This window comes from Lissotriton vulgaris, chromosome 10, assembly GCF_964263255.1.
Source record: "Lissotriton vulgaris chromosome 10, aLisVul1.2, whole genome shotgun sequence".
Taxonomy (NCBI): domain Eukaryota; kingdom Metazoa; phylum Chordata; class Amphibia; order Caudata; family Salamandridae; genus Lissotriton; species Lissotriton vulgaris.
In genome coordinates this window covers 177336242-177351224 of record NC_141698.1, presented here as the reverse complement: position 1 = coordinate 177351224, position 14983 = coordinate 177336242, and the positions used below count along the sequence as shown (strand labels likewise).

The following is a 14983-nucleotide window of genomic DNA, read 5'->3' as shown; positions in this document are numbered from 1 at the left end:
AGTCGGGGATTGCACCGCCTCCCCGACGAGGAGCAACGCCGATGATGAAGCATGACACCCATTCGGGTGTGTGAGGCAAATATTTCCAACAAAATGGATGCCCAAGGGTGTCATTTCTACACCCATGGTCACGCCTAACACACAGTCTCTTTTCTATCAGGAACAGTTCAGCTACCCTTTTTTGGTTAACATGGAAAGATACAAGCACATTCCACAAGATCTGTGGTTTCTTCAACAGCCCTCTTCGCGGGGGTGCAAATTAAGGATATTTGCAGAGCTGCTACCTGGAGCAGCGTTCACACCTTTATCAAGCATTACTGCTTGGAATCTCTAAAACAAGATGATGCGGCAGTAGGACAGGCTGTCCTGAGGAACCTCTTCCACTAAGGGTGAGCTTTCCTTTCTTCCCACCTTCCGTTTTTTCACATTTTGTATCTAATATCATGATGTCTATTGCTATAATTTACGATGCAAAATGTGATTATCTTGCCCACTGCTTGCTACTCTGATACAAAGCATGGGAATCTATGAAATTTCCAATACTGGGGTAAGAAAACAAGTTACTTACCTGTAACTTTAGTTCCCCAGTATTGGTAACTTTCATAGATTCCCATGCGCCCACCCACCTCCCCGAGGAAAGCTCAGCCTACAACAGATATGGTGTCTAAGTACACAACAGCTACGAAAATCTGAGGCTCTGAGGTTCCTTCAGGAAGGTTCTAAGTGGTGATGCCAAAGTTTGGTCTCTTTTATACAAAGAGGGTGATATGCTACAAAAGGAAATGAGGCCTAGGCCTTTTTCCATTGTCTTTTGTACCTACAGCTATGGTATTTTTGTTACCGAGACTCCCATTCCGAGGACGGGGAATGATATAAAGCATGGGAATCTATGAAAGTTACCAATACTGGGGATCTAAAGTTACAGGTAAGTAACTTTGTTTTCTTTTGTCGGTTACTGTGATGATGCTCCATAATGTTACCTGAGTAAGGCTTCTGTTATTACATGTGCACATGTGGCAGGATTCTCCGTCCTGGGAGACTAACTTTGGAAGGAAACGTTCAAATTTAGCAGCTTGTCTACAATGTCATAATTTTAGGTGACCTTCCTGTGTAGTAGGACAGGCTGTCCTGAGGAACCTCTTCCACTAAGGGTGAGCTTTCCTTTCTTCCCACCTTCCGTTTTTTCACATTTTGTATCTAATATCATGATGTCTATTGCTATAATTTACGATGCAAAATGTGATTATCTTGCCCACTGCTTGCTACTCTGATACAAAGCATGGGAATCTATGAAATTTCCAATACTGGGGTAAGAAAACAAGTTACTTACCTGTAACTTTAGTTCCCCAGTATTGGTAACTTTCATAGATTCCCATGCGCCCACCCACCTCCCCGAGGAAAGCTCAGCCTACAACAGATATGGTGTCTAAGTACACAACAGCTACGAAAATCTGAGGCTCTGAGGTTCCTTCAGGAAGGTTCTAAGTGGTGATGCCAAAGTTTGGTCTCTTTTATACAAAGAGGGTGATATGCTACAAAAGGGAATGAGGCCTAGGCCTTTTTCCATTGTCTTTTGTACCTACAGCTATGGTATTTTTGTTACCGAGACTCCCATTCCGACGACGGGGAATGATATAAAGCATGGGAATCTATGAAAGTTACCAATACTGGGGAACTAAAGTTACAGGTAAGTAACTTTGTTTTCTTTTGTCGGTTACTGTGATGATGCTCCATAATGTTACCTGAGTAAGGCTTCTGTTATTACATGTGCACATGTGGCATGATTCTCCGTCCTGGGAGACTAACTTTGGAAGGAAACGTTCAAATTTAGCAGCTTGTCTACAATGTCATAATTTTAAGTGACCTTCCTGTGTAGAAGTTTTTCTCATTTTCTGATGTGTCTTTGCCACCCCTTAGGCCACATGAGGGAGATGCTGTGGTTCTATTATTGACCCCTACGCTGCCAAGCAGTACATATCTTCTATTCAGTGACTTGTGTGTATTACCACTCTAGATTTGTTACTGAAACCCAATTTAATTAAAGGAGCACCGTCTGAATATAAGTTTACTGACACATTGGGAGACAAGTGGGCCAATGTTGTGGTCAGTGCCAAATAGTGGGTGGTGATGTCTGATAAACCACCATGTATGTAGCAGTAAAGAGTTTAAACTATTTATAACATGTAAACATTTACTATAGTATGATATATTCCTCTAGTGTGCACTTTTCCTATTTGATAGGATTGTGGCATTTTGAGCACACCTAAATGTTATCTAAGTGTGTTACATTGTATGTTTTGGGATATTATTATCATAATGGATTGTAAACCATTACTATGCTCATTTTAAATGAGCCTCAGTCTCAAAATAAAATGAAGTTGCTAATAAAGATGATGTTACAGTAACCAATGTTATTCCTCTCTTCATAGGAACCTGGGTTGTTTGAGATGGATATCGTTGGTGGGCAGCTGAAATATTCAGGGATTCTTGAAACTATTCGGATCCGTAAAGAGGGTTACCCAGTCCGCATCCCGTTCCACATCTTGATCAGCAGGTAATTACATGCATCCACCTAAGGAATTTCTTCCTATTCTATATAATCCTGAGAGTCCCTGGCTTAGAAATGTCTAGATATTAATTGAAACTGCAAAAGAAATTAAAATGTAACGCTGCAGACTGCAACCCATTCCCTCAATAGAAAAGCCTGCTCATGGTTTCCTAACACCTTCCATATAAACACAAATATGGTAAAACATTTTTCACAAACCTGTAGACTCCAAAATATAGATTGTTTAAATCTTCACTGTAAAAATGTAATTTCAAACTGTTCTCCCTTCCTTAATCCAGCCTAAATCACCTTTTACTAATGTACTAGTCATAGAAATGTGATGCAAGTGTTTAGATTCAGATAATAATTACTTTATGAAGGCACTAATGAGCGATCAATATTTTGGTAGTTTATGTTTAGGGCTATTTGTTTCTCTGTCAGATATTTTTGCAGTCTACTTTCTCACATCTTACCCTATCGAATTTACAACACTTTCTGCCAATTTTTTGACACATCTTTTTCGAGTTGAAAGGGTTCACTGTTTGATTACTCTCTTTCAAGCCTTATAAGGCCATAGACTCACGGGAAAGTCTCCTGAAAGTAATACAGCATGAGGGCAACACGTGCCGTGTCTAATCAGGGTGTCTTGATTCCTAAAGCAAACAAGTAAAATGGGCTCCTTTGCCTCCTGTTTCATGACAAACCACAGGCATAATTGGGGCACAAAGGGTGCCTCTTGCCTCTGATCAGCCAGTGACTCATCTGCTGTATTAATTATAGTTTGGACCGGGCTAACCCTCTAACGCCTGAATCTTACACGGAAGGACGTATTGTTTTGTGTAAGCACCTGCTCCAACGTTCACTTCAGCACTAGGGTAATGGCGGGGCGTGAAAGTCGTAGTAAAAAAACTACAACGGGAGGTCATGTTGTAGGGACACTGGACAATTTCATCCTGAGGGCAAATTCAATACTGGACCATGAGATAACCCTGTTTGAGCGCTAGCTCTCCCAAGATATTGCCCTTGCGAAAAGATCCTCGCTGGGCCATCTTGAGAACGTTCGTACACCAGAACGCCGCTCCCCATTATCTGCTAGGGAGGAGCCGGATATTAGCTCAACCAGTGATACCATCCAGGGTGTGGGAAGACCCATTTTAAACATGGAAACGCAGCCACTGGCAGTAGCTGAAAATAATACATCAATGACCTTTGAATCCAACCAGGGAGTAGGTAGACTTGATGATCCTACTATCCACCAGCTAAGAGGGAGAACAGAAGGGTCTATACCTAAAAGGAAGCGTGGCGGCGCAGCTACCTGAGGCAGAAAGCCTAAAATTGCTAAATGCTCGGAGAATGCTGCTCCAGCGGGCCAGGCTTTGAAGACCATAAAGGCTCAGGTAGTGGGACAGCTCCAACCTTACTGCCCCGGAAATAGCACCCACCCTAGAGGGGACAAACACAGCAGTAATATTACCGACAACGGAGGACTCGCTTTTAGCAAAACTAGGCTCCCTGCTCCATACTTCACTTCAACGTTTTGAATTGAGACTCTCACGGATAGAGCAACAACTGTCCAACATCGAAAAAATTACAATAAAGACTATGGACTATGCTAAGGTACATAGTGCGAGTTCTGCCCAAGCTCCAGTTGGAAAGGGTGGGTCTATCTCGCAAAATCCTGTAATGCCCTCTGACCTACCCTCTGAACATGTGTCAGGTCCAACGCATGCAGTTCCTGTTGTTACACCGGCCAGTTTGCCCTCCGTAGCTAATTATGGGAACACAAGTATTACTCCAAGTACCTCAATTAGAATTGATTTACCCCCATAATCGAGCCCGTATGTTGTGGTCCTAGCCGGGGTACCCAAACACTTAAAGAAGAATCCCATCAGTCCCTAAAAAACAATGTTATAGACTGGTTGAACAGAAATAGACCGCTCCCAGCCCATACCAACAGCAACATTTTGTTAGTTCGAAGGGTAGCCTGGGTAGGGCACAGAGCTAAGTATATTAAGGGAGATTGTGTGCTGGTAAATTTTAGAGATGCTCGTAAGGTATTTCACATTTGTGGGTGGGTGCAGTGTAACTCTGAGTCATCAATACAATCCCTGCCATTGTCGTACTTTTATCCTCCAGGCCCCGTCCGTCCAAGGCCAGGCACTGACCTGAACTGGAAGACAGTGGGGTCCTGTGCAGGGGTGGGATATAATAGGGAGAGGTATGGAGTCCCACCTGTACCCTTAGATATTTGCACCCAAAATAGATATAGTTGTCTGGACACGGTAGACTGGAGCACGGGGATGCAGACCTTATTAGGGCACCTAGAGAGAGCCAGAGGGTTGAAGGACGTAAGGGGATAAGAGGGATTTGTCCAAATACTTTTAATAACACAAGTGCAGGACAAAGTCTGTTGAAGATAGCTCCCCTTGCCCCCCACACTATCCATCAGACACCTACTGTAAGCGACCCTGAACTCGCATTAAATATATCACCTAGGCCACTGCTGACCATCTCGGCTGAAGGTCACCCACTGGGCCCTGTGCTTTTTGGCACAGGAACTCCACAAGATGACCAGAACGAGATGACCCTGAGTACTGATCAGGGCAGGAGGGCAGGTATAATCAAGATACTGCTATGGAATGTGGCTGGTCTGCCAAACAAAATGGTTTGCCCAGACTGGGGATCTTTTGTAGATGACAACGATGTGTGTCTCTTTCAAGAGACATGGGCCCGTGAAGAGCAGTGCCGAGGGGGGGGGGGTTTGCTTCATTCCATGTGCCAGCACTTTGGGGTGGGAGAGGCCGACCATCGGGAGGACTCACTACGTGGGTTGGCTCCCATTTGGGATGTACTGCCTCAACACTAGTAACCCACTCCAACGACGTTCAATGTGTGGTACTCACATGGGCTAACCATTTGAAGCTTGCCCTTATTAATGTTTAGTCCCGTCCTGTGAGTATAGCTAGTGAGCCTAGGACCATTGAAGAACTGTCCAACTTCTTGCAAACCCTCCAGAGTGATATCTATCTGTTGGTAGGGGTGATCTGAATTGTCACTTCGAGCCACTAGAGGGTTTGAAGGACAATGTCTCAACAGCACAAGATGATTATTGGTCCATACCCTCGATTCAGGCCCCATCGCCGAGAGCATGGTCTCCTCTAGCTATACAGATCACGGCTCTAACACTAAACCACTCTTTACGTGCCTGTAATGGCCGTACCCCCTCTGACAGTCCAGCCAAATGTACCTTTATTAAACCTGCCAGATGTCACGTTTGGACTATATCCTGGCAGAAAAATGGTTATGGCCACTAGTTATAGATTTTAATGTAGTTACGCGAGCAGAAAGCGACCACAATCCATTGATTCTTGAGTTAGGTCCGCTTGACATCAGTAGGAGTCGCATTTCGGCCCCTGGGGACGCTGCTGATAGACTCATTCTTACAAACGACAAGCGCAGTTAGATGGAGTAAATTCGCTGATAATCCGGAAAAACTCTGTAAACTTTATAGCAGGATTGTCCCCATATTTACTGAGGTTGATATGCTAATTACGCAACCAGTACCTTCAGATCATTCTACCAAAATGCAGGCGCTTCATTTGGATCTAGTATCCAATTTGGCGGAGGTATTCAATCCTCAGCGAACAAAGAAGAGTAAAAGGGCCAGGCAGCATTCATGGTATAATGCAGTTTGTAGGAGGGCTAAGTCTGAATTAGTACAAGCGCTAAAAGAGAACACTGAAAATTTAAATTAAAGCCAGGAGAATATACTATAAAGACATGATAAAATGTACAAAGGAGGAGTGGGATTATGAGAAGTGGGCTAATCTATCCACTGCGTTAAGACACAGAGATCCCCGGGAATTCTGGTCAATAGTAAATAATGGTTCGGGAGAATAAAAACAGGCCATTGAATCGAATATAGCACCTGAAGCATAGGAAAACCACTTCCGGGCTTTGTACCAAAGTGAGGACCAGCTAGATGTTCTTGAATCAATAATGGTACATCCTGCTTTTAATCTACATCAAGAGGCGGAGGCTGATTTTGCGCTCACCGTAGTATGCAATGCAATTTCTAAATTGGCTTCGGGTTAAGCCCCCGCTTAGATAAACTCCCGGGCGACCTTTTTAGGCAGGAACCAAGGATATGGGGGCCATATTTTCTGATCCTTTTTAATGCAGTCCTGGGAGGTATGGCGGTGCCCTGCACTTGGCTGGGTGCGGAGAAAGACCCTATCTTTAAAAAGGGTTCTCCTCTGCTTCCAGCCAACTACAGGCCCATCAGCCTCATAGATGTCCCCCAGAAGATCTGTGCCAGGTTAATCCTGGATCGATTTCAGGACTGGATGAAGGAGCACACAATCCTTAGCCCTTACCAAGCGGGGTTTAGAAAGCACACCTCTACTATGGACCAAATTTTTCGTCTATCATTATTATTTTGGAAAACAGTAAATATAGAGGGTGGCAGCCTCTATAAGATGTTCGTCGACCTCCGCTGGCCTTTGATTTGGTCCCACGGACGAAACTATGGATTGTCCTCCTCGAACTGGGCTTACCAGTCCCACTTCTAACAATACTGATGCGGCTCCATGAGGTGAATTTCGCCCAAGTTAGATGTGGGAAAAATAGTGCATTGTCGTCAAGATTTCCCGTTGGCAGGGGGGTAAGGCAGGGCTGTGTGCTTGCACCGACCTTGTTTTGCCTCTATGTCAACGGGGTAATCTCGCACTTGAATGGACTGCAGAATAATGTTGCCCCAAAGCTGGCTGGCAGTAGGGTCCCCGCCACTATGTTTGCCGACGACACCCTCTTGCTTTTAAAGTCCCCAATGGAGATCCAGCGTATACTGGACGGTTTTGAGGATTTTTGTAGACTCAGGGGGTTGGAGATCAACTCACTGAAAACGAAGTTTATGATTTTTAACCACCCAATAACTACCCGTCCAAATCCAAGACTAGGCATATCAAGCCTGGAAAGGGTTTCGACTTTTGATTATCTGGGGGTTACCCTCAATGAGAATCTGACGTGGGGCCCCCAGCAAATCAAGTCTCAATTAAAATTGTCTCAACTTGCTGGCGCTATTTTGAAACTATCTAATACTTCCTCTAATAAACCGGTTGCCCCACCTTTGGAGGTATACAAGACGCAAGCGAGGAGTTCAATTGTTTATGGCGGAGAACTATGGGGTTACTCATGCAGGACCGAAACGATAAGGACAGAAAATAAATTCATAAGACAGCTGTTGGCCCTACCTTCTAGCACTCCTCTTCTGCCCTTAAGGCTTGATCTAGGACTTAGGCCCATTGATGAGGTGTTAGCGCTCAAACCCCTAAGGTTCTGGCGCAGGCTCTGGGTGACTCCGGAGCTTGCAAACTACAGACAGGAATTAGTAGAATTACTGACCTTTCCCGGGGTAGAGAAAATTCCCTGGTTCAGATTCATAAGGAATGAATGTCAAAGGCTAGGACTACATGCCCTATGGTCTGACCCAGAGAATGGTTCTAGAATGATTACTCGAAAAAACCTCAGTAAGATCTACTATGAAAACAAACATACTGCTGCTTTGTCCTATTCTGAAATCAGCACCACAACTGCTTCATTTTTAACTGTTAAAGATTTTTACTATTTTGAAGAATTCATGGATGAAATTTACCCTATTTTAACTCGAAAATTGTGTATACAGTGGAGATATGGGGTTTTACCCCTGCAAGCTTTTACTAATAGGTAGTCCCCATTTGTGACTGAAAAATGCCCTGGGTGTAACTGCGACAGGGAAAATGATCTGCACGTTCTCCTCTTCTGTCCAGCTTACTTAAGCCCAGGAAGTACTGGCTTGTACCCCTGTGTAAGAATTTGGGTTTCAAACACTGCATGCATGCGTTTAGAGTTTTTAAAACAAATACAACCAGATCATGTCTTTGGCGTGTCGCAATTTTTGATAGCATTGTGGCGCAAGCGAAGGCTTTTAATTAATGCAACCCCGACATGAAGTGATATGTAGCTACCGCATTATGGTTACGTTTTTTTTTATATTTCCAGTTACTTTTGCTCGCTAAACTCTATTATTTTTGTAATTGCTGAGACTGTATTCTCTTTTCTTGCTGTAAGTGAATGAAATGCCACCCATGAATTATTGTCTTTATATATTGTGCATCTTTTATGGCATATCGCCGAAATACAGATTTTATGATGATGAATTATAGTTTGCCCCTAATCATGTGTGTCTCTGTCTCATCTTTTTATCTACATACTTATGAACTTGCACTATTTCTTATCCCGCATTGCTTCTCAGATACAAGTGTGTCTTAGGACTAAGTCAAAACATTCCTGCAGATGGTGAGAACTGTGTCTCAGTGATCAAGAAAATTTGCCCTGTTGCTGACACAATGTACTGCATTGGATCCACCAAGGTAGGTTCCATGACCGATATTGCTCTCAATCATCATTCACAGTACAGAATATTCATATATACTTATTACCTGACAATGGTAAGGCTGATTGACTCAGTAAACATTTTGGATAAAAAAGTCCAAAGAATATTTTTCTAACATTGCTTGAATCAGATATATTATGCATGATTGTCCTTTGGGAAATGTAAATTAAAAAAAAGAAATTGTACCTGTCTGCCTACCTTCCTGTCTGTCCATCTGTCATTTTATGTGAGTGTCTGTCTTGCAAGTCACCTTTGAGTGATGATGACATTTTGCGTATTCCAGCTTTTGTGGTAAGCCTTGAATACATTTTATTGTTTCCATCTTCTCCAATGTCGGGAAGAAGGCACACTTTTTCATGCCTTTGTTGTTTCAAATTGGAAACTAGTGCTTTCAGAAGTGATAATCAATTGGGTTCAATTAAACTAAATTTTACTTAAAATTCCACTATGCACTGATGTGGAAAATGATAGCTGAGGACTAGAAACCTTCCCAGAGATAGTTCACCAGGGATCCTGGAGAACCGAATTCAAGCTTAGAGCAGCCACCACTAAATAGTACAAATAACAGCTTGATTGAACCCAGAACAAAATATAGAAAAGCCATTGAACTGGCAAAAAAGAAAATTTTACTAGATATGTGATTAAGGATAACAACTGTACAAAATAAATATGTCTAAAGAAAGCGACCAGTTTTGGCAACTGTCAAAAACAAAACATTGATACCACAGAAAACTCCAATTATTATCTTTGATAAGGTTACAACTTGGTTAATAAGCCAATAGTCATAATTTCAACATGCAAGCACTGTACTATAGACACTTCCACTACCTTTTAAGTAGGCAACTCAGAATTACCATTTCTTAAACTAAAGCCAACTACTTAAAACCAGGTGGTGTGAATACAACCAGGTGCTTAGTTCATCACAGCCCAACAGTTATAGTAAAACATTTCAAACGTTCTCTTGTCACAGTTATATATCATTGAAGTTCAGGACAACTTGTACCTGTACCAAATCTCTTAAACATATATTAGTAGCTTCTTTTGTTGCCAAAAGCATGTCTGCTCCCCAAGAACCCAGCCAGTTTTTGGCATATGGCTGTTGCTCCATGCTTGTCAAAAATTCTAGAGAAAGTTGTACTTTCCAAACTACAAACTATCCTTAATCTCAAACTACTGGGAGATTTGAGGCTTGGCTTCAAGCTGGAATACGTTGTAGAAATGTTAATTCTTGTTGTTGTGGAAAGGTTGCAGAAGGTAGTTGACATAGGCAATGCTACTGTATTGATGTTGCTAAATCCATCCTCCCTCTTCATTATTATTCGCAATTCCATTTTACTAGAGAGCCAAGAGTCTGTTCCTGAAGTCAAGACAAATTCACTGGTTTGGCTTGCATCCTCCCAGGTAAAGTGTGGGGAGTTCTTGGCTCCTCCTTTGGATGTGCTTGATGTACACCTAAATGTCGGGGGAATTTTCCAGACAAACTTGCACAATGCTCAAGTTATCATGCATCCATACTATAATTTGGAACAGGATACCCTTTGAATGCGGTCATCGATGTGGCAGAGAACTGATCAAACAAAAATTGACAGACTGTAAACAAAATGAAGAGTATTGTTAGTTAGCTCCCTACATTTAGTTTTGAAACGAAATTAACTTCATGAATACATGTGCATTGGCAAGATGCAGTTAACTGTAACCTATAATGTAAAGACACTTGAGGCCTAATACTGAAGGCCATTTTAACTTGCATAGTAACTGCATGACCCTCTCCAGAGTTACTGAAATGGGAGTATGAGTTAATCCATTAGGACAGAGTATCTGGGGATTAAAATTTAAACACCGAAGTTTCACTGAGAAAAAAAAAAATTATAGGGGGGTGGGGGGCGTGGGGCGGTTAGTTTCTGCTTGTAATTTATTAATCTCCCAAGAAACTTCACCTGGAGAAGTCAGCTGCTTTCAGCTGGCAGATCTCTGGGTGAAATTGAAAACTTATAATTATGAGGGGGCCAGTTACTCTCATTAACTGCCCCATCGGAATATTGTAATATGGGCCAAAAGTGAGATTGATGGCACTGTGTCATGAAGAAGCAAACTAACTTTCTAACCAGAGTATGTCACTTGAACCTAAACATCTTCCTACACTGAGCCCTTTTCTGAAAGAAAAAGAAATGGAAACTATTGCTAGAACAATTGAGGGTCTTACTTAGATGCTTACAACTCGTTGTTTATTAAAGTCTTTCAAAGGATTGGTTGAAGATTCCAGAAGCAACAAAATTATTTTGCAGCCTGACCAGTTATATTTCCATTTTTGAAGTAATTTCACTTCCAGCCACTATCCTCCAACATTTAGAAATGAGTACTTACATTGGTCTTCAATGCACTTCTCCAGAATAGCCCTGATCTCTATCCAGTCAGGCTTTGGTGTTTTCCTCATGAAAACCTCAGATCGAAAACTTGCTGTGCTGACGATCAACTTTCTAAAGAAAAATTCACTGTTATCCAGTAAGGTGTGCTTTGGAGTAGATGCAGGCCGAAATGTTGAGAGTACAGTCATTTTATGGTGTTGCACAATCAGGAGTTAGAGAGGCAAAGATTGATTACGCTATACTCATTTTTAAATTTGTTCATTGCCTGTTACCAATTTTTTTCGAAGAAGTCATCTTTGTCACTATAATACATATACACATTGAGTTAAGTAAAACCTGTGCTATCTATCCTAGAGGGGTAGGTGTATCTAGATTGTGGGCTTCGCGATGCCCGTGAATACAGGACAAATTTGCCTCATTTTATGTAGAGCCCAGAATATGCACCAAATATCTTAAAGATATACAGGATGTGGACCGGCAAAAGACCTACAAAATGGGAAGGGATTCACGAGTTTGAAGGTGTCGGTTGAATAAACTCCCTATATCGATTATGGGTAGGAGGAATGACAATCATGTTTTTTCTTCCTTGCTGCTTGTATACAATGCAAAACTACATATATTGCATCCTGGGCCATACTTTTAAGAATCTGGATGCAGTCTAGATTTCCATATCCGGCTGATAAGTTCATAACCTGTACTGATGCCTGTGCCACCATTGGGGTAGGCTGGGGGAAATTGCTGCAATTCACGCAACTGAGTAAAAATGCCAGAGAGGTCTGGACAAAGTTACAGAAAACACTTAAGGTGTCAGTCACACTTAGAACAATATTAGAAGGAGGGGATGGGAGGGGGTAGGAGTGTCACAAGGACTTGGAAGGGGATAGAAACAAGGAACCAATGATGGCCAGGAGAACCTGGAGGAATCCCTACTAGATGAGGAATGTGTGTTTGCCTGTCAATTAGTCGAAACAATAACTAGCAATCCAAAGTTGAAATTGACAAATTTTCAGGCACCTACCTAACCACAGTGAGGCTACATATAATCTACCCACAACACCCTCAGATTTGTCCTAAATGTGGCACTGACAATGTAACTTTCATCCACACGTTTGGGAATGTGTGCAGGTGCGGAGTTATTGGGAGTAGGTCCGTGTGACCTTGAAACAGGTGACCCGCGTGTTTATTGCTGCTACAGCAAAGCAGCGTGTGTTCGGACTCCTAACCTGACCCACCAAGGCCAAAATGGCCAGCGAATTTGCAGCTCTGGGATTAGTACTGGGAACGACTGCCTACACATGCAACATGGCTCATAGATGCAATAGAATGGGCACTGAGGGAATTTCCTTGTCTCAGACCCTCCCCAAAGGGAACAATTTGTATAATACTTTAACTTTAGAAAACGGCCTCTCAAATAGCAGAGACAGTTTAATCTGGAGACATAAATGATTATGAGTTTATGCCAAAATATAAAAATGGCCTAGATTAAAGTGGAGATATAGTTTGAACAAATACGCTTACACCATTGTTTTACGATTGTTAGCAAAGCATGTGTGTTCTATGCCATATTAAGAGGCATGGAAAGTAGCTCCAGTAGTCATTTGTGTTGCCAAATTTATCAAATTTAAATTAGGATGATCAGTTTAGGTACCATATAAATATGGATTTTAGAATGGCAAAAGAGTAAGGACTGGCTATCAAGATAATTGATGAGCTAGAAGTCTAGTGTTATGATTAGAAATGTAAGCAACCTGGTGTATTTTCCAAAGAGGAAAGAAAGGTTCAGTGGGTTAATTTGCCCATGAATGTATATAAAGATTGAAAGTGGTTATATGACGATTTCAAGGGGGAGATTGTGTAGTTCCATAACAATAGAGCAAACAAACCTTAAAGGGGGTGTGGTTAGTTTACCCTCATAGTTCTAACTGCCCTTGTCAATGTTTCAAGTTAAAGTGCTAGAAATATTAGGAAGAATTCTACTAAGATTGTTCTGGATATGTTATGGGTCTGAGGGAATGCTTTCAAAACATTCTTTATGGAAAAAGCATCAGAAAGTGTTAGTAAATGGCTAGTAAAACTGCCTTCTGAAAATTAGAAGAATGCTGTATAGCAATAATTCATCAATCGCATGTGGCAAAAGGAGAAAAACTTAACATTTACAAAATCCTTCCAAGAAGCTTAATGGCCACAATTTGCATAAAGTGGAATTTAACATGTTTTCAGTGTTTTATACAATAATTTAATGTTTATCAAAGCATTTGATTACTTTTATGGTCCCTTGTTTAGTGATAGCCTCTGAAAAAGTAACAGAAAGTGTCATTTGATGTGCTACACACTTTCGCCTTCTTTTTACGAACCTTAACTTTGTAAGTACCAATAACATCACAATGGTAGAGTTCAAGCTCCGCCACTGACCTACTCTATATATCAAATAGGATTTGGACTGCACAGGCTCTTTAACCTTGCCATGAATAGAGGGATTCATGGAATGTCAGCACAGGAGGGGAAAACCACTAGCAGCCAAGGTGTTAACAGTGGTCTTCTGCCTCCAGAAGTCTGAAATAAGAGGGTCTTGGGGGCCAATCTTTACCTGGCTCGAAAGCTACCTCGTTCTCTCAACCAGCCACTAGAATCTGACTAACAGGGAGGGATAAGTGGGTTCCTTTGGCTGTTAACGTCTGGGCATCCCTTGGACAAGAATGAAGGTTGTGTTATGTTATTGGTATGTGGCTATCACACTTACTCCAGTATTGGAGCTTTCATAGATTCACATGCCTAAATCATTCCCTGTCGTCGAGACTGGAGTCTCCGGTACATGAAAAAGCAATGCTTAGTAGTATAGCAAACTGAAAAGAGGCCTAGGCCCATTTCCCTTTTGCAACCCATAACCCTTGTTATGTAAAAGAGACCAAACTTTTCCCAGAACCAATCAGAGCTCCTCACCCTCTAGAACCCTCCTGAGAGAACCTTCTGCTCCTCAGATTTTCTACCACACATTGTGCTAGGGAGTCTCCTTTGAGCTATGCTCACACTCTTCAGTATATTCATTTGATATTAGACCAGAGTGTTTTTTCCTTCTCCAGATTAATTATTTGGAATTCTTCAGACTATTTCTCCTTCTTGTACCATGGCTGACAAGGAGAAAAAAAAGGATAATTTAGAGCTTGTGCCACCTGCTCTAAAAAAAAAAGGCTTTATACAATCGACCCTCATAAGGACTGCATCTACTGCCTTTATCCAGACCATCAGGCAAAGGATTGCAAGGTATGTCGTACCGTTTCCAATAAAACATTGAGGGACCGTGAAGGAAGGCTTCTACTATGGCTTCAAAAGGTGAAAGCTAGGAAGGAGATCTTATCCAGTGACAGTGAGGAGGAGTCCTCTTCTTCCAGGAGATCTCAGAAAAGAAGCAGATTTCCTCAGGCTCATATCTCAGGGGAAAGACCTGAGAAGGCCCTTAAAAAGACCACCCCAGGGTTTTCAGTGCGCAGTCCCTCAAAATCTCCTTCGGGCAAAGAGAAGGAGAAGAAGGGTCATGCTTCGGGGGTTAAACATACAAAGAAAACTCATTCAGAGCCCTCAAAATCTACCCCAAAGGTCAGGATTTCTGTCAAGAAGCTGTTTCTAGAGCTTTATCAC

At 42.0% G+C, this 14983-nt stretch overlaps 1 protein-coding gene across 1 annotated transcript in view; it reads left to right on the top strand.

Moving 5' to 3' along the window:
• Positions 1 to 14983, top strand: part of MYO15A (myosin XVA) — a 1716372-nt gene that overhangs the window by 441338 nt on the left and 1260051 nt on the right. Inside the window, exons 23-24 of the mRNA XM_086939741.1 lie at positions 2430 to 2554; positions 8841 to 8958. Of these exons, the coding sequence (XP_086795867.1) occupies positions 2430 to 2554; positions 8841 to 8958 (243 nt within the window). The remainder of the gene's footprint in view (positions 1 to 2429; positions 2555 to 8840; positions 8959 to 14983) is intronic.